At 48.9% G+C, this 22,890-nt stretch overlaps 1 protein-coding gene across 1 annotated transcript; it reads left to right on the top strand.

Annotated features, from left to right (window-relative positions):
* Positions 1-1,270: 1,270 nt before the first annotated feature.
* LOC144943772 (leucine-rich repeat-containing protein 3-like) lies at positions 1,271-21,153 on the top strand. Its single transcript, XM_078871602.1, has 2 exons — positions 1,271-1,730; positions 17,683-21,153. Exon 2 carries the CDS (start codon positions 17,833-17,835, stop codon positions 18,598-18,600), a length of 768 nt encoding a protein of 255 aa, XP_078727728.1. The 5' UTR covers positions 1,271-1,730; positions 17,683-17,832; the 3' UTR covers positions 18,601-21,153.
* The last annotated feature ends 1,737 nt before the right edge of the window (positions 21,154-22,890 follow it).

A 22,890-nucleotide genomic window follows, 5' to 3' on the forward strand; every position in this document is an offset into this window, starting at 1 on the left:
TGGTAGGTGGTGGTGGTAGTGGGTGGTGGTGGGTGGTGGTGGGTGGTGGGTGGTGGTGGTGGTGGGGGGTGGTGGTGGTGGGGGGTGGTGGTGGTGGGGGGTGGTGGTGGTGGGGGGTGGTGGTGGTAGGTGGTGGTGGTGGTAGGTGGTGGTGGGTGGTGGTGGTGGGTGGTGGTGGTGGGGGGTGGTGGTGGTAGGTGGTGGGGGTGGGTGGTGGTGGAGGGGGTGGGTGGTGGTGGTGGAGGGGGTGGGTGGTGGTGGTGGAGGGTAGTGGTGGTGGTGGTGGGGGGTCGTGGTGGTGGAGGGGGTGGTGGTGGGTGATGGGGGGTGGTGGTGGAGGGGGTCGCGGTGGGTGGTGGTGGTTGGGGACGGTGGTGGAGGGTAGTGGTGGTGGTGGGGGGTGGTGGTGGAGGGGGGTGGTGGTGGGGGGTGGTGGAGGGGAGTGGTGGTGGTGGTTGGGAGTGGGGAGTGGTTGTGGTGGGTGGTGGTGGGTGGTGGAGGGTGGTGGTGGAGGGGGGTGGTGGAGGGTGGTGGAGGGTAGTGGTGGGTGGTGGTGGAGGGTGGTGGTGGGGAGGGGTGGTAGTGGTGGGGAGTGTAGGTGGTGGGGGCGGTGGGGGTGGTGGTGGTGGTGGTGGGGGGGTGGTGGGGGGTGGTGGTGGGGAGTGTAGGTGGTGGGGGTAATGGGGGTGGTGGTGGTGGTGGTGGAGGGGGTGGTGGTGGTGGAGGGGGGTGGTGGGTGGTGGTGGTTATGATTCTGTGTAGTGGTTTGGTGAGGATGAGCGATGCAGCCGGACGGCGTTGACCAACACACACGCTGACACACAGTGACACACACACGCTGACACACACAGTGACACACACACGCTGACACACACAGTGACACACACACACTGACAGACACACACAGTGACACACACACAGTGACAGTGACACACACACACAGTGACACACACACAGTGACACATACACACGCAGTGACACACGCACACACACACAGTGACAATCACTTACACACACAGTGACACACACGCAGTGACACACACACACAGTGACACACACGCAGTGACACACACACACAGTGACACACTCACACACACACACACGGTGACACACACACACACACAGTGACACACACACACACGCTGACACACACACACACAGTGACAGTGACACACACACAGTGACAGTGACACACACACACGCTGACACACACACACACACAGTGACAGTGACACACACACACACAGTGACAGTGACACACACACACAGCCACTCACACGCGAGACGCTGCGTAGCACAAAAAACGCGAAACCCACCGCCGCCACTCGACTGCGCCCAGAGACGCCGCTGCTGCTGCCGCGCAGCGTCCGTTGCGGTGGGACACAACCAACAACAACGACAACAACAACGACAACAAGTCAGCCAAGTTGCGGGCAACTGCGGCGATGCGATGGCGGTCGCGAGCGTCGTGCCGAGTCGCCTGGAACGCGGCGCGACTCGAGCGAGCGACTCGGAGCTTTGACGCTGAGACGGCTGCGGCTGCTGCTGCGGCTGCGTGAGAGAGCGGCGAGTTTCGTTCAGCAGCGACAACAACAACCTGTTGGTGGTGCTGATGGTGATGTTGGTGATGTTGGTGTTGGTGCTGGTGTTGGTGTTGATGGTGATGATGGTGATGATGGTGTTGGTGCTGGTGTTGGTGTTGATGGTGATGATGGTGCTCGCCGGGAGAGGTGAGCAAGTGGCGACACCTCACTGACTCATCCTCACTGTGACACTGACTCACTGTGTCACTGTGACACTGACTCATCCTCACTGTGACACTGACTCACTGTGTCACTGACTCACTGTGACACTGACTCATCCTCACTGTGTCACTGACTCACTGTGTCACTGACTCACTGTGACACTGACTCACTGTGTCACTGACTCACTGTGACACTCACTGTGTCACTGACTCACTGTGTCACTCACTGTGTCACTGACTCACTGTGTCACTGACTCACTGTGACGCTGACTTACTGTGACACTGACTCATCCTCACTGTGTCACTGACTCGCTGTGACACTGACTCATCCTCACTGTGTCACTGACTCACTGTGTCACTGACTCACTGTGACACTGACTCACCGTGTCACTGACTCACTGTGTCACTCACTGTGACACTGACTCACTGTGTCACTGATTCACTGTGTCACTGACTGTGTCACTGACTCACTGTGTCACTGACTCACTGTGTCACTGACTGTGTCACTGACTCATCCTCACTGTGTCACTGACTCACTGTGTCACTGACTCACTGTGACATTCACTGACTCACTGTGACATTCACTGTAACACTGACTCACTGTAACACTGACTCACTGTGACACTGACTCACTGTGTCACTGACTGTGTCACTGACTCACTGTGACACTGACTCACTGTAACACTGACTCACTGTGTCACTGACTGTGTCACTGACTCACTGTGTCACTGACTCACTGTGACACTGACTCACTGTGTCACTGACACACTGTGTCACTGACTCACTGTGACACTGACTCACTGTGACACTGACTCATTGTGTCACTGACTCACTGTGACACTGACTCACTGTGACACTGACTCATTGTGTCACTGACTCACTGTGACACTGACTCACCGTGTCACTGACTCACTGTGTCACTGACTCACCGTGTCACTGACTCACTGGGTAAGTCAATGTGTTACTGACTCACTGTGTCACTGACTCACTGTGACACTCACTGTGTCACTGACTCACTGTGTCACTGACTCACTGTGACACTGACTCGCTGTGACACTCACTGTGACACTGACTCACTGTGTCACTGACTCACTGTGACACTGACTCACTGTGTCACTCACTGTGACACTGACTCACTGTGTCACTAACTCACCGTGACACTGACTCGCTGTGTCACTGACTCGCTGTGTCACTGACTCACTGTGTCACTGACTGTGTCACTGACTCACCGTGACACTGACTCACTGTGTCACTGACTGTGTCACTGACTCACTGTAACACTGACTCACTGTGACACTCACTGTTTCACTCACTGTGTCACTGACTGTGTCACTGACTCACTGTGTCACTGACTCACTGACACGCCAAACTTCCGTGCATCTCAAAACACCGAGGACAGAGGATGCGAAACACGCCGATGGGACATGCAGCGCGTTCCACATTCGTAGACAACACCCCACGCTGATGATTGCGTGACGATGCCCTTCGATTCTCAGAGAGGCCGATTGAATGTTTCTTACTGAGAGATAGAGAGGAGAGAGCGATACGATATGGAAGACGCGTGCCCACGTTGGTGCGAGACGTGTAGAGGCTGCGACATTAAAAATGTGTTTTTTGTCTTCTTACTAGAATCCTATTGTATTAGTGCGGCTTATGTACACTGGTCGAATATTTCTGCTCAAGAAGCAACAGCATCGACACCACCGTCAGTAGCGTCCACGCAAGGCAGAAGACCTCGTTCGTGTCTAATGATATCAAACTAAACGAGTTACTACGTTTCATTTCGCTGGGTGAGCCCCCAACGAGCTACGCGTACTAAGCCTCACTTGAGACACTAAATCTGTTCTTCACCTGAGGACGGCTGCTTGCGTTGTGGCCGAAACGTCGTGAGAATTATTTTATTATGTTTTGTTTTTATTATTTTATTACTTTCCTTCTACGTGATTTTACCGAAAGAACCAAGAAGACAGTAAATCTGGCTGTGACGGTCCCACTTGATGACGGAGATTTGTGTTGCCTCCGAAACGTCGTGATTTATGATTTTATTTATTTTATTATTTCTATAAATGTTATATTATTTTAGTATTTTTTATTTTTTACCTACGTGACTTTACCGAAAAAAACCTAATAGTATGAATCCTTGCAGTCACGAAAGCTTCCAATCTAGCATACGCAAGCCCCCTTTGTTCAGAAGCAACGTGGCCCACCGGCGAATTGGTCGATAGCTCCGGCGCGAAACGTCTCGTCACACGTGGACATGTCGAGTGGTGGTCAAATATTGCCGAGCGCACGTTTGTGAATGTGGAGGGGGGGGTGTGGGGCTGGGTGGAAAAACCTTGGAGGATGCCGGACACAAATTCACGCGTTAACTCCAAATATACAGCACGTGTCAGGGTTCGGGGTCGAACCCACGGACCTCCTGCATACCACAAACAAACCACCCACACGGCAATGCAGATAAGATGAGTAGCACTGTACCCGATCTCAAATGGTGTCTTTTGAGAAAGCAATGGTATGGGACTGATGGCCAATTCTCATTTGAGTAACTTCTCATGGAGAAGAAACGAAGCTAAACTATTTTTATTTTTATTTTACCAGATAAGGCTCTTTTTTTACCAGATAAGACTCTTTTTTCAGAAGCGACTGGCCACACAAATGGTCGCTCAATGAAGTGGCTTATCACGTGGACATTTAAAGCAGCCAAATACTCTGAACGCGCGTTGATTCTAAATGTGGAGGGAAAAGAAACGGAGAACACGAAGAACAATCCATGCGGCCACGGGGAGAGAGCCATGAAAACTCCAAATATACAGCAGCAGGCGTCAGAGTCGGGATCGAACCCACGACCTCCTGTACACCAGACGAGGTAGTTAACATCTCCTAGCCACCGTGATGATGATGAGATAGAGAGAGACACGCTAACTAGAAATATACAGCGCGTGTCAGGGTTCGAGATCGGGTTTATATTTATATAAAAAATATATACAGTAAAACCTTGGATTGCGAGTAACTTGGTCTGCGAGTGTTTTGCAAGACGAGCAAAAAATTTAAATAAATATTAATTTGATAAACGAGCGAGGTCTTGCAATACGAGTAGTACGTGTATACGCTTTGTCTGCCGAGCGTCACGTGATCACAACTGATATACGAGTGCTTTGATATACGAGTGCTTTGGATTACAAACAAGTTTTCGGAACGAATTATGCTCGCAATCCAAGGTTTTACTGTATATGCAAAAACTGTAAATGTTGTAGAGCAAGTGGGCTCCACGATGGATGCTCTGTTGGGCAGATGCAACGGGACATTGATGGAGTTCGTGGCAGTGTGGCAGGACGACTTTCGTTCTAACGGACGGTAGCCGACGGACGACGGCGAGTGATGGAATGGCAGCCCAAGGGATACGCAGACATCCATGCGGGGAAGACGACCCCGATGATGGCAGCGGCAGTAGGCGAGTTCGGAGTGCCGTGTTTACGATGCGAGCCAAACTTCTTGGTTCACGTGGCCCATGCGTTGCAAACGGTGATGCAGCAGTGACTACATTAATACCGATGATGATGATTATTATTATGGCTGATGAGACGCACAGCGAATCGAGTTTGTAAGCGGCGTTGTTCCGGTGTATGCGAATGTTGTGGATACAAATGGCATTGGGCTAGAAGAGCTCGTAACAGTGCAGACACGATGCAAGAAGCGAGAAACAGTACAAACGAGACGTTAGCAGAAACTACGTTACAAAAATACATTATTCAATTACCCCGTGCCCTGAATCGCGATACTGCAATGCACTGACTGGGGAAGGGTGAATAGCAACACCTGCTGAGTGAGTTGGTGGGTGAGTGAGTGGGTGAGTGAGTGGGTGGGTGAGTGGGTGGGTGAGTTGGTGAGTGGGTGAGTGGGTGAGTGAGTGAGTGAGTGGGTGGGTGAGTGGGTGGGTGAGTGAGTGAGTGAGTGGGTGAGTGAGTGGGTGAGTGAGTGGGTGGGTGAGTGGGTGGGTGAGTTGGTGAGTGGGTGAGTGAGTGGGTGGGTGAGTGAGTGGGTGAGTGAGTGGGTGGGTGAGTGGGTGAGTTGGTGAGTGGGTGAGTGAGTGGGTGGGTGAGTGGATGGGTGAGTGAGTGAATGAGTGGGTGAGTGAATGAGTGAGTGGGTGAGTTGGGTGAGTGAGTGAGTGGGTGAATGGGTGGGTGAGTGGGTGAATGGGTGGGTGAGTGAGTGAGTGAGTGGGTGGGTGAGTGAGTGAGTGAGTGGGTGGGTCAGTGGGTGAGTGAGCGAGTGAGTGGGTGAGTGGGTGAGTGAGTGAGTGGGTGAGTGAGTGACTGAGTGGGTGAGTGGGTGAGTGGGTGAGTGAGTGAGTGAGTGGGTGGGTGAGTGGGTGGGTGAGTGAGTGGGTGAGTGAGTGGGTGAGTGAGTGGGTGGGTGAGTGGGTGGGTGAGTTGGTGAGTGGGTGAGTGAGTGGGTGGGTGAGTGAGTGGGTGAGTGAGTGGGTGGGTGAGTGGGTGAGTTGGTGAGTGGGTGAGTGAGTGGGTGGGTGAGTGGATGGGTGAGTGAGTGAATGAGTGGGTGAGTGAATGAGTGAGTGGGTGAGTTGGGTGGGTGAGTGAGTGGGTGAATGGGTGGGTGAGTGGGTGAATGGGTGGGTGAGTGAGTGAGTGAGTGGGTGGGTGAGTGAGTGAGTGAGTGGGTGGGTCAGTGGGTGAGTGAGCGAGTGAGTGGGTGAGTGGGTGAGTGAGTGAGTGGGTGAGTGAGTGACTGAGTGGGTGAGTTGGTGAGTGGGTGAGTGAGTGGGTGGGTGAGTGGGTGAGTGAGTGAGTGGGTGTGTGAGTGGGTGGGTGAGTGAGTGAATGAGTGGGTGAGTGAATGAGTGAGTGGGTGGGTGCGTGGGTAAATGGGTGGGTGAGGGGGTGGGTGGGTGGGTGAGTGGGTGAGTGAGGGAGTGGATGGGTGGGTCAGTGGGTGAGTGAGTGAGTGGGTGGATGGGTGGGTCAGTGGGTGAGTGCATGCGTCAAATCAGCGGTAGTGCAATGGTTAGCGCACTGCGCTCCAAAACAGGTGTCCCGAGTTCGAATCCCGCTCACGGCCAATACCAGTGACGATTATCTGAACCGGTCCTGGGCATCCCCTATGCCGACTCAGCATCAAATGAGAACCCGGTGCGATGTGTAAACATCGGCCAGGCGTTGTGCTGTCCACCCCCTCGTGTGCCGTGCCGGCCTTCATAGGTGCTCGCCAACAGCACTTGTTAAGCCTATACGGGGGATCTTTGTCTGTGAGTAGGTGAGTGAGTGGTGTTCTTACAGAGGCGCGACACAGAGAAGAGATTTGGGCATCAGTTTAGTCCAAACCCCCATCTCAGGTCATTACGATAACGTTTTGGTCAATGGATTTACTGGGCACGTCATAGATCAGTGGAGTTACTACAACTGCCTTAGGGTCACCATTTGTGGGTACTTTTATTTTCTACCAAATGGGAATATTTTCTGAAAGAGTAATTCTGTCACTTTCGTGAAGAAAATCTACCACCGATTTGGCTTCAAATGTTCAGCCTCATTCCTTAATTTGCGATTCTTGTGGGTCTGATTTGGCCATTGGAGGATGATCGATGTTGACTTAAAGCTTTCGTGACTGCAGGAATTCATCTTCTTGGGTCTTTCGGTAAAGTCACGTAGATAGGTTGAAAGAAAATAACAAAAAATAAAAAATAAACTACGACGTTTCCATCGCAACACAAGCAATCGTCATCAGGAAAAAAAAGAGCTGGAAAGCTGCTGAGGCAGAACGGTTATTTTTTGTCATTTTCGTTGAACCTATCCACGATGGATATCTTCCCTATCATCCACCACCACCACCACCACCGCTGAGATCACCTAATCAGGCCTAGAGGTCGCGCCTTCGCCGCTTGATGCGGGACGGCGGCTAGGAGATGTTAACTACCTCGCCCGGTATGCAGGAGGTCGTGGGTTCGATACCGACCCTGATGCCTGCTGCTGTATATTTGGATTTTTTTTGGACATTTGCACGTGATTAGCCATTTAGTTCAGCGACCATTTGTGGCCAACTCGCTTTTGAAAAAGAGCTCTATAGCTCAGTGGGCCTTACCGGGTAAAATGAAACATCGTTTTAATATAGTCGTGTTTAGTTTTGCGGTTCGAACTCAGCGACCACCCTGGTTAATACTGCAGCGTGTGTGTAACGCCCATTTGAATCCGACAGCATCTGCTTCACAGTGGACGTTCGGGAGATCCCCTGACATCGTGTGCCATTGTATGCTTGAAATTGGTCAAATTCGAAAATTATCTGCAAATTATTTAATTGGTGGTAATGCATCGCAATCATTGCCCCCCCCCAACCTCCCCCCTACCCCTTTTCTGGCATACTAATGCCCCAGGTCACTCGTGCAAATGAGACTCATCCTGGCCTCACCTTGTTAAACAAAATATATTTGAAACGCAGCTGTGAGGCAAGGCACACTACCCTACTACGCTACATTATACACTGCTGCACGGCACCTCATCCATAGCTCTCTCTTTACCACTTGTCACCGGGCAAAGCCATTCTACTATCCACAATTTCACGGATAAGACGAGTTGTTTTCTTGCATAATAGGATGCGATCGCCTCTCATCTGTGACATTGATCATCCACAAACAAACCACCCACACGGCAATGCAGATAAGATGAGTAGCACTGTATCAATCTCAAATGGTGTCTTTTGAGAAAGCAATGGTATGGGACTGATGGCCAATTCTCATTTGAGTAACTTCTCATGGAGAAGAAACGAAGCTAAACTATTTTTATTTTACCAGATAAGGCTCTTTTTTACCAGATAAGGCTCTTTTTTCAGAAGCGACTGGCCACACAAATGGTCGCTCAATTAAGTGGCTTATCACGTGGACATTTAAAGCAGCCAAATACTCTGAACGCGCGTTGATTCTAAATGTGGAGGGAAAAGAAACGGAGGACACGAAGAACAATCTATGCGGCCACGGGGAGAGAGCCATGAAAACTCCAAATATACAGCAGCAGGCGTCAGGGTCGGGATCGAACCCACGACCTCCTGTACACCAGACGAGGTAGTTAACATCTCCTAGCCACCGTGATGATGATGAGAGAGAGAGAGACACGCAAACCCCAAATATACAGCAGCAGGCGTCAGAGTCGGGATCGAACGCACGACCTCCTGCATACCAGGCGAGGTAGTTAACATCTCCTAGCCACCGTGATAATGATGAGAGAGAGAGAGAGAGACACGCAAACTCCAAATATACAGCAGCAGGCGTCAGAGTCGGGATCGAACCCACGACCTCCTGTATACCAGGCGAGGTAGTTAACATCTCCTAGCCACCGTGATGATGATGAGAGAGAGAGAGAGACACGCAAACTCCAAATATACAGCAGCAGGCGTCAGAGTCGGGATCGAACCCACGACCCCCTGCATACCAGGCGAGGTAGTTAACATCTCCTAGCCACCGTGATAATGATGAGAGAGGGAGAGAGACACGCAAACTCCAAATATACAGCAGCAGGCGTCAGGGTCGGGATCGAACCTACGACGTCCTGTATACCAGGCGAGGTAGTTAACATCTCCTAGCCACCGTGATGATGATGAAAGAGAGAGACACGCAAACTCCAAATATACAGCAGCAGGCGTCAGGGTCGGGATCCAACCCACGACCTGCTGCATACCAGGCGAGGTAGTAAACATCTCCTAGCCAGCGTGATGATGATGAGAGAGAGAGAGAGACGCAAACTCCAAATATACAGCAGCAGGCGTCAGGGTCGGGATCGAACCCACGAGCTCCTGGTCAACCAAACCCCACCTCCAAGTGTGCCACTTCAACCGATGTGTCCAGTTCTCACGATCTAAAACGCCGAGTTCTTCAGGGCATACTTGCGTAGTGCACCATGTTTGCTCGTGAATGCATCCGTGCAGTGTGCGTAATCGTGTTTGCTCGTGGACGTGAGTTATTGACTGACATGAGGAGTTGACCTTTCAGGGACCACAGAGGATGATGTCTGGAACTGCTCTTCCCCAGTTGAAATACGTCCACTGCCATTGAATCAACAAATCACCCTCATTGACATTCACGTAAGAGCGGCTTCTACACGTGTTTGGGAGGCCTGCGTGTTTAATTGTTAGCGGTTTTCATTAATCGTGGGTTGCCACTTGACGACGATGAATTGAACTGCTGCCATTAACATATCTACGAGTGAGCTTCTTGATGCGTGTACAAGTCATCCCGTGGAACTTCACTATGAAATTGAAGATTAACTTGAAAACGAATAAAATAATTCATTCACAATGTGATCAAAACCGGAACAAGCACCAATAAAACATAAATACGAGAAACATAACTGTTTAGATGTTCTTCTTGGTTCATTCGGTAAAGTCACATAGAAGGGAAGTAATAAAATAATAAAAATAAAACATATCATTTTATTATGTTTTATTTTTCTTATTTTTCTTATTTAATTATTTCCCTTCTACGTGACTTTACCGAAAGAACCAAGAAGATGAATCCCTGCAGTCACGAAAGCTTTAAATCGAAAAATTGTTTTGATGTTACTTAAAAACAGTGACACACTGATTGATTTGAGGATAGAATCCCACACTTTATGGCCGTGAAACCAGAGGTCCGTCATTGACAAGCAGAGTACGTACTGGACACAGAGACACGTGCTGTTGATGAGCATCGTGGCAAAAGGGTTACATTTGGGGAGGGACGGTGAAAGATCCCCCCTTGTAAATGCACCCACTCTAAATGCAGAACAAGAGGCGCATGCAACATGCCCACCTAGGCGAGATGAATTTAGATAGTGCAGTTGCAAATGGAGAGATGCAGCAGCAGCAACATTCATTGTCAAATTAAACTCCTGATAGCGTAGCTTTCCGCTTCTGAAACGCAGTCTGACTTGTTTGCATTGCTTATGACAGCACCGTTATACGCTGCAATACCACAGTGTCACTTCGCAGTGACAAAAATCCAACCGCATCTCAAGTCACTTGGCAATCATACAGGTTACGAGGATCTTTGCGATACATTAGATATGCAACAGCGTTCGGGAATCAAGGAAATCTGGCCGAAAATGAAACCACCAAACAAATTGAGAGCTCAGCAATTTGCCCAAGCATGAATACACTGGTCAACACACCTTTTCTGGCATAAGGTTGTAAGGTAATTTTGGGGTGCTGATTCCAAATCTGGCATCAGTTTATGTCTATCACATCAGGTTTTTGAGATATCAATGATTGCATTTTCAATAAAAACTGCAGAAGAAAAATATTAAATAAATGTGGATATCTACATAAAATTATATTATAAACACACTATCCTAAAAATACAGCCCCATATTTTAACACTAAAGCAGTCACTGACTCGCAACAACTTGCAACCATAAGTGACAGAGTTAATTTCGGGTAAAATCAATGAAAATGGGGTATGCCGATAGCAGAAAAATTAGATGTGATAGAGCAAATCTGAGATCAGATTTGGAATCAGCACCCTGAAATTAGTTTGAAACAGCTGCAAAAGTCCAGGCCAGAAAAAAATGTTTTTTTTGTTGACCAGTGTCATCTAACACCTGCAAACGTCAGAACGTAAATTTAGCTTTAAAAAAATGAAAACTGCTTACATACAGGTAAAATACATAAATCATAGCCCAGAATGTCACGACCCAGCAAATTTCCGAGGCTCAACCAACCAACGCAACGAGTGTGCAAGCATGAACGCAGAGCATCTCGATACACCACTCAATACAATTCACGAACGCCCTCAGCCCTGGGTCATTTTCAGTAAATCAACACAAACCTACGGATCGGATGACAATCAATGGCCAGAGTTAGGCCCAGGCAAATTTGGGCTACTGAAATTGGCTGACCAGTTCCCTCGCAAACTCTCACAGAATCAAGCAATCCCCACCAGTACGTAAGCCGCTCACCGTGGCGGCAGAGTGGAAAGGTTTGACATTTCGGTTAACCCAAAGGGTAAACTCTTTTTCACAAAGCACCGGGGCCGGATAAGAATATAAAACAAATCACAATGCGATTTAAAGCTTTCGTGACTGCAGGGATTCATCTTCTTGGTTCTTTCGGTAAAGTCTCGTAGAATGGAAATAATAAAATAATAAAAATAAAACATAACAAAATAAAATTCTCACGACGTTTCCGCCACAATGCAAGCAGCCGTCCTCAGGACGGCTGTCGGAAAGACAGCGTCCTTATTATTTCCCTTCTACGTGACTTTACCGAAAGAACCAAGAAGATGAATCACACAATGCATTAAACGAAGTAACATCGCGAGGGAAAAACCAAAGCCGCATAAAATCAATGCAACAAAAATGCGCCGTCAAGAAATAAAATAGATGCAGGAGAAATAACAACATTGACTTGAAATGTAAACAATCCGGTCTATCCAAAAGCAAAGAAAACTCGGTATGAATTACAGCAAATATGTTTCTAAGCAATAAATCATATCTGCATTCGAATGAACGATGTCTTTTTCGCCTCGGTGACAGCATTTGTCGCGTTTGAGGTGACACGATGACACGAAAAAAGTGAGGCCACCATTCAGAAGTTTATAGTGTTTGACTGTTGCTATAGATGTCCACATGTGGAGCCACTTCGTTGAGCTATCATTTGTGGCCAAGTCGATTCGCTTCTGATAAAAGAGACACTGGGCCTGACCTGGTAAAATATGTTTTATCTTAATTATAGAAGGCCACCGTTCTCCCACCCTCGCCGCTTGAACTCTCTCCTGAAGCCCTCTTGTTGTGGCCAGCAGACCGTGGACTTCGGCTTTTAGTCCCGGGACATCTGGCCGTTTGCAAGATCAGACGAGAGCACGAAAGGGGGATTTTAACAAAAAAAATTTTTTTTAAAGAGTAACATTTCAAGACGTGGTTACATCTCCTGGAGAATGAGTAAGAGTGGACAGTTGCTCACAAGACGTAAAGTTTCGCGTCGATTTTGTTTAGCCAGGCGACAGCTCCGGACGCCTGGATGAGTGACGTTTGCGAGAAATGTTTCAGGTCACCAAATTGAAACGAGTGTAATGCGAGCAAGGATTGAGGGGGGGTGGAGTCTGGGTCACGTGCGGAGTTGGTAGAGTAAGGGTCACGTGGGGGGAGAGGATTTAGATAGAGAACCGGAAGGGGAAGGGGGAGTTGAGACGGAGTGAAATACGAGGAGGCCACGCTGGGCAAGACGGAGAGTGTGGCGCGGTTGCCACGCGGTGGGAGACGTCGACACCGACGGCCATCGGGGTCAGACGAAGAGAGCTAACGGGGCAGTGAGAGGCTAGCTGTGAAAGGGGCAGCAGCGACGCTAGATAGCGGGGCAGCGGTGTGGCTGCAAGGATTGCCTGATGGGGCAGCAGTGAGACTGCATATTGGAGGAGCAGGGAGACTGCACAACGGAGCAGCCGAGGGCTGTGGAGAGGTCGTCGAGCGGGACGCGAGCCTGAGCGAGACGCCGTGGTACGGAGATTCTACGAACCCAATAAAGGACAACGGAGATCGACATCTGAGAGAGAGTCCTTTATTACACGAGCATAACAAGTATGCATGTGGAACTTCTTTCGCACCGTACGTAGCCGACCGCGGTAATCGAAGGTGCGGGGGAAGGACAAGAAACTAAACGCACAGAGCAGTAAAGTGAAATAAAGGACGGCAATGGAGCAGAAAGGAATAGGAGCTAGAACAACTGTGTCGTCATATGAGACGTTGATAATTATCATGCAGAGATGTAAAGCAATGTTAAATAATACATTTCCAATGGCGAAAGTCGCCTTGGTTAGATACTTTTAGACTGATTATCGTACAATTACAATGAAGTTACATAAACACCTCCGATTAGCATGGTTGGCTAGATACATACACAAACATTTAAAGGACTCGTCTATAGCCCATCCAAGGACGGGCGTATTGCAGTAAATCTGAAACATTGAAACGAAAATCAGAGCGCGACGTGATATATCCATTGCATTAATGTGTGTGCAATTTGTAAGGGCGCGGTGACACAGACCTATTTCATTTAAAGGTTATAATCCCTTGTTCATCATGACGTCCTTTTTACTTTGATGTCTCAACAGCGTTACGGAGACCACGTGACGTGAGGGTTCTGCCTTTGTAGTGAGGGTTGTAAGTTGACGCCGAGGAGGGGGGAGGAGGCGCCTTGCCCCCCATGTGGAGTGACGTCATCTGCTCATGATTATGAATGAGGGGGGGGGGGTTCCATATGGAGGACGTCACCTGCCCATGATTATAAATGAGGGGGGCTGGTTGACGTGGAGTGACGTCACCCGCGTTACACACAAACAGACATTATTGGCTCATCGTAGTAATATAGGCTGGCCTTTATACTATTCAAGTTCAAGTTCATTTATTAGGTATAGCCCTGTGAGCCATTCGGCTCTTGAATCGGGTGCAACCGCAACAAACAGAAAACAAAAACATGAACAAGAAAACATCTTAAAGTGACTATGTGCAAACAGAAAATCCAAGAAAAGAAAGCAAAAAATATTATATAATATTATATAATAATATTATATAATATTATTATATAAGCAGACAACGATACACATCAAATCTAATTCCAAAGTGAAGTTATGATTTTTTAAAAATCGACGGCTTAATATCAAATTGTGATTAAGATGAGAGAGTAACCAGCAATGGTTTTCCAGGTGGTTGGGGCATTAACAGAGAATAAGTACTTTACATTACACATTATTTAATAGAGAGGAGAATAATTTGAGTTGTAAATCAATTGAAGCCAGGGCTGCGAAGGACTAAACAGTCGCAGTTTGAAAACAGCCATGTCATGGACAATAACGTGAAATAGATTTGCGGTGGCATTGAATCTCTGTATGTTGAATTTCTTTCGCACCGTTCGTAGCCAACCATGCTAATCGGAGGTGCGAGGAAATGACAGCAAACCCACCGCAAAAAAAAGCCACGTGATCAGGTCTTCTTTCCAACTTCGATCCAACAGTTATTGGCGAGGAAACATCTCCCCCAAGAAGATGCACTCTCTCTCTAACCGTGGTAATTTAACCTCCGGACGTTTCCACATCGAATCGTGAGGCCTTTAATTACTGCCGGTCCCACGCGTCAGTTTCCTAGAGTTACTGCTCGGGAGTTGGGCATGCTGTCCTATCATCCAGATGATTCTAGCCGTGTTGCCACTCTGACTGTCTCTGTACCGGTGCAACGACTGAAGCCCTCTCTGTATACGTGCATGCATACGTATCGTAGATGCCACGGTGCTAAGGTATTCAATTCTAGATTTGAAGCTTTCGTGACTGCAAGGATTCCTACTCTTAGGTTTTTCGGTAAAGTCACGTAGGTAAAAAATAAATAAAATTATATTTTTTACCTACGTGACTTTTTACCGAAAAACCTTAGACTAAGGTATTCAAGACAACGGAGGCAGTTGCAGACAAGGAGCGATCAAACTCCCATTTACAGGAGGCTCACTGGAGGGTTTGAAACTAGGCCTTGTGTTCTGGAGCAGAAAGAACGTGGAGGAATGAAGGCGCGAGATCGGAGGGGAAGATATAGCTCGGGTTGGCTCTGTTGAGGGTATTAAAGATGAAATTGACTTCATGTGGGACTTGATTGGGAGTCAGCGGAGGAATCTGAACATCTGGGTGATGGTGCTGGTGAGTAGTCTGGTGGTAGCATTCGTGGAGGCTATACTGGCGGGGATCTTTGTCTTTGTCAGCAGAGTAGATCTATTGGAATCTGAAAGCGAGGTGTTGGGGAGGCCACAGAGGAGAATTGTCCACAAGCTGTCAGAATTTAGAAGCGGGGGGACACATCGGTCCGTCACGTTGAGTACCCCAAGTCGCTGCCCAACTAGCGGTTCGGAGCAACCACCAAGAAGAGGAAACCCACAGCACCAGGCTGTAGCTATTGTTAGGTTTTTTCGGTAAAGTCACGAAGGTAAAAAAATTAAATTTAAATTAATAAAAGTAAAATAAGTTTACTTGATACAGCTATCGTGCTGTGACGGTTCCACCTGAAGACGGAAGCTTGTGTTGCCTCTGAAACGTCGTGATTATTCTTTGGTTCTTTTCGGTTAAGTCACGTCTAAAAATAAAATAATAAATTAAAATAACATATTACGACGTTTCGATTGCAACACAAGCAATCATCATCAGGTATAAAAGAAAAATAGCAACAAAAATCGAACTAGAAAACTATAGACAGACATACAAGCAGACAGACATCACAACGGCACACAGAGAGAGGCCGTCGTAATATGTTATTTTAATTTATTATTTTATTTTTAGACGTGACTTAACCGAAAAGAACCAAAGAATAATTCCTGCAGTCAGGAAAGCTCCTAAATTAAGTCGTGATTATTATTTTATTTTACTTTTATAAATTTTTATTCTTATTTTTTACCTACGTGACTTTACCGAAAAAATCTAAGAATATGAATCCTTGCAGTCACGAAAGCTTCAAATCTAGAATCAGGCTGTAGCTCTCAAGCTGGGTCTACATCCGTGGCAGTCTTAGAATTGGCCTATACGTGATGTACGAAACAATAGCACAATTGGCTAAATAGGGTTTGCCCAAATCACAAGATGATGCTTTTATTCGTACGAACACACACGCCATTTAACACAACCGCATCACCCCAATTCTGTATTTATACACTGACTCAAAATCCAGTCCGCCACCAACTGGAATATGTTCTGTCACAATTGACGCTGTGGGGTTTGCTCAAATAGCGAGGTTATGGTTGTATTCGTGCAGAGACAATCCGCATTTATACACAAACTCAAAAAATCCAGTCTGCAAGATTCTCCAAAGACGGCGACATCGCCCGCCTCTCCCCCTCTCATCTCACTCCTCCGTTATGGTCTCTCTCTACTCCACCAACGAAGGTTGTTTTGGTCACCCCCTCCCCGCCTGGTCTGGCATTCCCTCTCAACAATCATTCACATCGCCAAGACTGAAGGGAAGGCTTCAAAACCTGACTTTTCTTCAAAAGCCTGAGGATAAATGTCTCCTCCCTGTGAAGTGTCTTCATTGTCCGGCACTGTGCCCTTTGCTGGTTCTTTCAACGTGAATGTCCAATTATATTGTACAGGACTTTCGAGATACTTTTATAAGAAAAATATATAATTCAATTTATATTGTATCGAACACAAATCTCACTTCATAGCTGCCCTTTTTCACCCATTTTAGCCGTCAGAAATTTTGAAGAAGCAACCCCAAAACTGGTGGCTTTATTCAGATGATGTTTGATGTTGCAAATGTAGCAGATTTTAGCTTTGGTTTCGTTCAACTCGAGATATTTTTAACCGATCGAAAAATTAAGAATGCACCGGTCCCAGTAATGATGACCACAGCACACAAACCGATAGCAAACAGCTGCCTCGCCTTCCGCTTACATCCCTGAGCCCCCAAGATGCACACTACGCCATGCTCGTTAATCAGAAGCGCTTTTGACATTTTGACTGTAATGCACGGGACGGTGATTATATTACACAGACTAATCATAGCCCCACGTAATCACATTTGTATCGATGATACTAAAAAAAGTACAGTGTCATGTTTTTTGGTTCTTTGTATTCAGGCAGTTTCTCTGAATGTATTCATGTGTTTAAGGCTTTGTGTCGATCCATATACCGTGAGTTACAATTCAAAAATTGCATTATTGTTTCGTAGCTAACACTCAAATATCGTATCAAAAGTATCCTTTGTAATAGCCAATTTACACTTGTGGTTTGGAGTACAGTATAATTGGGAAAAAAAACACGAAATTAGTAATTTTTTTGCCGAAAGCTTCTAAACATTCAACATTTAAAATTCTCATGAAATGCAAAGTCAAGCTTAAGCGTCGCAAATGCACCATGTCCATTCGCTGCGAGGGTGCCCAGAGCTTGCAGCCGACGTGGCCACGTGACACGCGCTCTTCGTGTCTCCACGCAGTTGTCTGTGACGAGCACCCCTCCTGGATGGCCTCGCTGTGAACGCGACAAACCCTCTCTGCAAAGCGTCGCGGGCCACACACACAGAGGGCGGCGGTGGCGGTGGAGGAAGGTGCCCAATGTGGTGATAGCCAGGAGGAGGAGGAGGAGCATGCTGCGGCTAACGGCGTGGCCGTCGCTCGCGTGGCGAGCCCACCTGCTGCTGTGGGCCCTCTCCTCCCCGCTGCGCGGCTCGCCGCCGTGCCCCGCCGCCTGCAACTGCACCCTGGGAGCGAACGCGCAGAGGACGGTCAGCTGCAGCCGCGCGGGCCTCAGCCACGTGCCCCACGAGCTACCCGCCGACACCGCCGTGCTCCTGCTCGACGGCAACCGCATCGGCGCGCTGCCCGCCGGCCTCTTCCAGGGCCTGAGGCAGCTGCGCGAGATGAACCTGTCGGGCAACGTCATCCAGAGTGTGAGCGCCGCCGCCTTTCCCGAGGGCATCACCTTCCTCGACCTGTCCGCCAACCGACTGCTCGGCCTGCCCCGGGAGCTGAAGCAGCTGAAGGCGCGCGTGCGCTTAGACGGGAACCCGCTGCACTGCGGCTGTCAGCTCCAGGAGCTGTTCGCCGTGCTGGATGTGGACGCGCGCACAGCCAACGGGGTGCTGTGCGCCACGGCCGTGGTGGAGAGTGCACGCGGGAGGCCCTTCTTCGAGGTGATGGAGAAGATGAACTTCTGCAACATGCCGCGCAAGACCACCGACGTGGCCATGCTCGTCACCATGTTCGGCTGGTTCGCCATGGTGGTCGCCTACATCGCGTACTACGTGCGCACCAACCAGGAGGACGCCAGGCGTCACATCGAGTACCTCAAGTCGCTGCCCAGCGCGCAGTTCAGAGCGGCCAGCGAGGGGGACACACACAGCACCATGCTGTAGCTGACGGCGTGCTGTAGCTGACGGCATGCTGTAGCTGACGGCGTGCTGTAGCTGACGGCGTGCTGTAGCTGACGGCATGCTGTAGCTGACGAAGCAAGGGGGTAGTTTCGGGATGAGTCTGCACGTGATTTACTGGGGAAAAAAAGAATAGCACAATTGACTCGGTCACTTTTTGCCCAAATCACAAGGTGACGGTTTTGTTCGTGCGAAACAAAGGCAAAGATCCCCCGTGTAGCCTTAACAGACTGTTGGGGCAAGTGCTCTTAGCGAGCAGCACCTGTGAAGGGCGGCACGGTACACGAGGCGGTGGGTGACCAGCACCACGCCCGGCCGCCTTTGTCTCCCCAGTGGCGATGTTTACACACCGCACCAGGTACTCACTTGAGGCCGAGTCGACCTAGGAGAGGCCCACGATCGGTTCAGATAATCGTCACTGGGTATTGGCCGTGAGCGGGAATCGAACTCGTGCGGCCGGGTTCGTAGCGCAGCGTAGCGCTAACCACGACACAACCACATTGCCCCAATACTGTACTCACATTTATACACTGACTCAAAATCCAGTCCGGGACCAACTCGATTATTTTTTGTCGCAATTGACTCTTTTAAGGTTTGCTCACACCAAAAGGTCATTATTGTTTCATTCGTACAGAAACGTTCCATATTTATACACAAGCTCAAAATCCAGTCTGCAAGATAGACTGCCTTGTTCCCAGCCTCTCCCCTCTCATCTCTCTCCCCGTTCTGTCCTCTCTCCTCCACCTACCAATGTCCTGTCACCCCCCCCCCCGCTTCCCCCTCAACCTGCATATAATGCGAGGGGCAGATCGCTTATTCTCCCCCTCCTACCCTGGTCTGGCATTTCACATCGTCTCGGTCCTCCCTTGCCTTGTTCACCATCAAGGCTTGAACCCCAAGTTTTCTTCAAAGCCCAGGAATAGCTGCCTCTTCTCTGTGGAGTGTCTTCGTTGCACATTTACGGTGCCACCGTTTCACCCCTCCTGCCCTCAACCACATTACCAAAACAACAACAACAAAAACCTTCCGTCTTCGCTGCTTCCCTCCAAGTGCGCGTCCACTTATGTTCTACAGGGTTTTGAGATACTTTTGTATCATTCAAAGTATATTGTATGAAACAGACACAAAAAATCTCACTTTATATCTGTCCAAATACGCTGATTGGCTACGTCGGATGAATATAACATTCACAGGAGCACGACCGCAGCATAGGACTGGGTGTGCTGGCTTCTACTCAGGTTGGTAACTGGCTTGTACCTTTCAAAGCTACGGTGGCGAGATGTTAACTACCTCGCCTGGTATACAGGAGGTCGTGGGTGCGATCCTAACCACTGGCACCTGTATATTTGGAGTCTGCATGTCTCTCTCCCCGTGGTAGCGTGGGGTTTTCTCCGGGTCCTCCGGCTTTTTGCCCTTCCACGTTTAGAAACACGCTCTCAAGAGTATTTGGCTGCAAAACATTTCCACGCGATAAGCCACTTCGGTGAGCTGTCCTTTGTGGGCAGGTCGTTTCTGAAAAAAAGCCAGTGGGCCTTAGCTGATGAAATCAAATCGTTCCGTTTTAAGTTTAGTTTTCTAATCAAGGATGGTGTTCGATGAAATGCCGATACAGTATCACGTGCGCAGGTCGTCTCTGCTGGTATATTTAACGCTGCCGACAGAAATGATGTACAAAAATATTCATCCTTCTCTGACGCGTGTCTCCAAGATGTTCACAGATTGCATCGGTTACTTTCAGTGGTGGTGTTTTGACGGGGGTTTGTGCGTTGTGTTAAAAGTCATATTTTTGTAATCTTGACTGTATCAGTGGATATGTTTAAAGGGAAAGTAGGTGCAACGTGGCAGTTAATGTTGACGTCTGATTGATTGTGATCGCCCAGTCAGAATTCAGCTTGTGATTAGAGTATTTTGCCGGGTTTTACGCCTTTCGTGTCACTTGATGTCGTGCATCACAGACACATTGAACACTGATCTTGCCCTGACATTATACCAATCTTACAAGGGATATATTGCTATTTTATGGTAATATTTTTCTACGCTAAATTCGCACCGTCATCCCAACCAGGCGGGCTCAGCAAGAGAGCAAGCGATGTGGTGTGTCCAATCACACTTGGTGGGGTTGACTGAACCCATCATCCCTCTGGGGCTGATAAAGTGAGTACCACTTCGTTTGGGAAAGTCAGCACTAGTTGTCCTACGGATAGACTGGCCTCCACCACACATATGTGGACTTTCTACCATTGGCTCAGGAATGTAATCGTGAGATTAGCAAGGCCCTCATTGCTCGTTGGAGCAAGAAATCACCAACGTTGGACTAACATGGTAACAGTTCTGTACATTGCCTTAACTTTCAGGGGCTTCTACACCACTCTAGACCTTCATGTAAATGCTTGGCTGTCTCTGTATCTCAAGGAAAAGGCCTTAAACGGGTGAAGTAGATCAGCGTCTGTCATGCTGGAGAGTGCTTCTTGTTATCCTGAACGAAGCTCGTGGGCGGAATGATTGCATTGCATTTTGTCAGAAAATAAAAGTTCAATTTCTAAAATGTGCTTCTCTTTTGTCAACCTCACTCAAGCGGCATCGGCACGATTTATTTTTAGCATGAGCTACAAAGTAAGATGTCTCTTTTTTTCGTATTGTACATTTTTGTACCTCGTATGGTATGCGTAGGTTTCGATTTAAAGCTTTCGTGACTGCAGGGATTCATCTTCTTGGTTCTTTCGGTAAAATCACGTAGAAGGAAAGTAATAAAATAATAAAAACAAAACATAATAAAATAATTCTCACGACGTTTCGGCCACAACGCAAGCAGCCGTCCTCAGGTGAAGACCAGGTCTGTCGGGGAGACAGCGTCTGAAATTGTACTACTTCCCTTCTACGTGACTTTACCGAAAGAACCAAGAAGATATGCGTAGGTTGTTTTGTTTAAAGCCCACTTGTGAGAACATCGGTTATTAACAATTGCCTTTTATATATTACAACATACATTGTTGGAAATATTTTTTGAAGTGCCTCACTTCATTCCGTATTCTTATTGATTAGGTCAGCAGTTCTCACGACGTGCCTATAACAATTTATTGCAATAGTGGAGCAATCGATACAGTATATATTTCCTGAAATCGTCTTGCACGCAAATTAATCATACACTGCAACATATAGAGCAACAGCTTTAGTCTGATTATTGTTTTTTTACCCTCTTATCTGGCAACAAAACTGACACCTTTTTTACAAGGAGTCATGTTTGCATATGTAGAGGTGTAATTGTGTATGGGAGCGGATGGCAAACAAACACAAGGGGCGTGGTTAGGGCCATACACATATGAGGTGGCCACACCGACGTCCGCACCTGCATCCCCCACGGGCCCCTCCCGGTGGGGCCGCGGACTATAAGAGGGGGTGAGCCGGAGGGCTCGAGGTCGAGGTACCAGCTTTAACCAGCGAAGACGGAAGACCAGCTAGAATAGGCCCCGGAGCTCCCCTGGCTCGCTGTCCTTATCAGGGCCGACCAGGGCAAGCCGGTGGCGTGGCCCCGAGAGCCCAGACTGACGAGCAGGTCTGGGAACTCAGGGGGTCGGATCCCAGCTTGACCAGGGCTGGGACAGGTAGCCTCCCCTAGCTCCCTAGTGGAGGACTTGGGCTTAGGTTAGCGGGGCTTAGATGTTGTGTCTCCCTGTTAGCCGAGTAAGGGGACGTTACCCCTTAGGTCCTGTGTATACTCGCTAACTGTATACAAGTTGTGTTAATAAATAAGTGTGCCTCCGATCCCGTCGTCAAGCCTCCTGAGTAATTACTACATCTGGTGTCAGAAGTAAAACGTCCAAAGATGGACACACGAGGGACGACACGTACCAGGGAGTCGGAGAGGGAGGACACCGCGGCCGAATCACCACCAGAGATGGCCGAGGTCGGATCGGAGCAGCCGGGGCCGAGTACACCCGCGCCGCTACGACAGGAGGGGGGGGATGCGTCGGCCGAGGGACTTCGGCTGGCTCACTCCCGCCTGGCGGAGCTGCTCTACGCCGCGGCCGCCGTGTTGGAGGAGATCACGCGGCTGGGAGCTGGAGGGGCTGCGCGGGAAGACGGCAGCAGCCGACGCACGCCGGCATTTCCCGCCACCCCGACGCGGCTCGCGGTTAAATTTCCCGCCATCACTACAGTGCGAGCAGAGGGCGGGGCCGGCCTGCGTCAGGTGACTGCTGAGGGCCAAGCACGAGCCGTGACATCATCAACGCCGGCCAGCGCGTCAACAACGGAGCGACCGGCGATGCCATGCTC

The sequence above is a fragment of the Lampetra fluviatilis genome, chromosome 2 (genome assembly GCF_964198595.1).
Source record: "Lampetra fluviatilis chromosome 2, kcLamFluv1.1, whole genome shotgun sequence".
In the NCBI taxonomy this organism is placed as follows: domain Eukaryota; kingdom Metazoa; phylum Chordata; class Hyperoartia; order Petromyzontiformes; family Petromyzontidae; genus Lampetra; species Lampetra fluviatilis.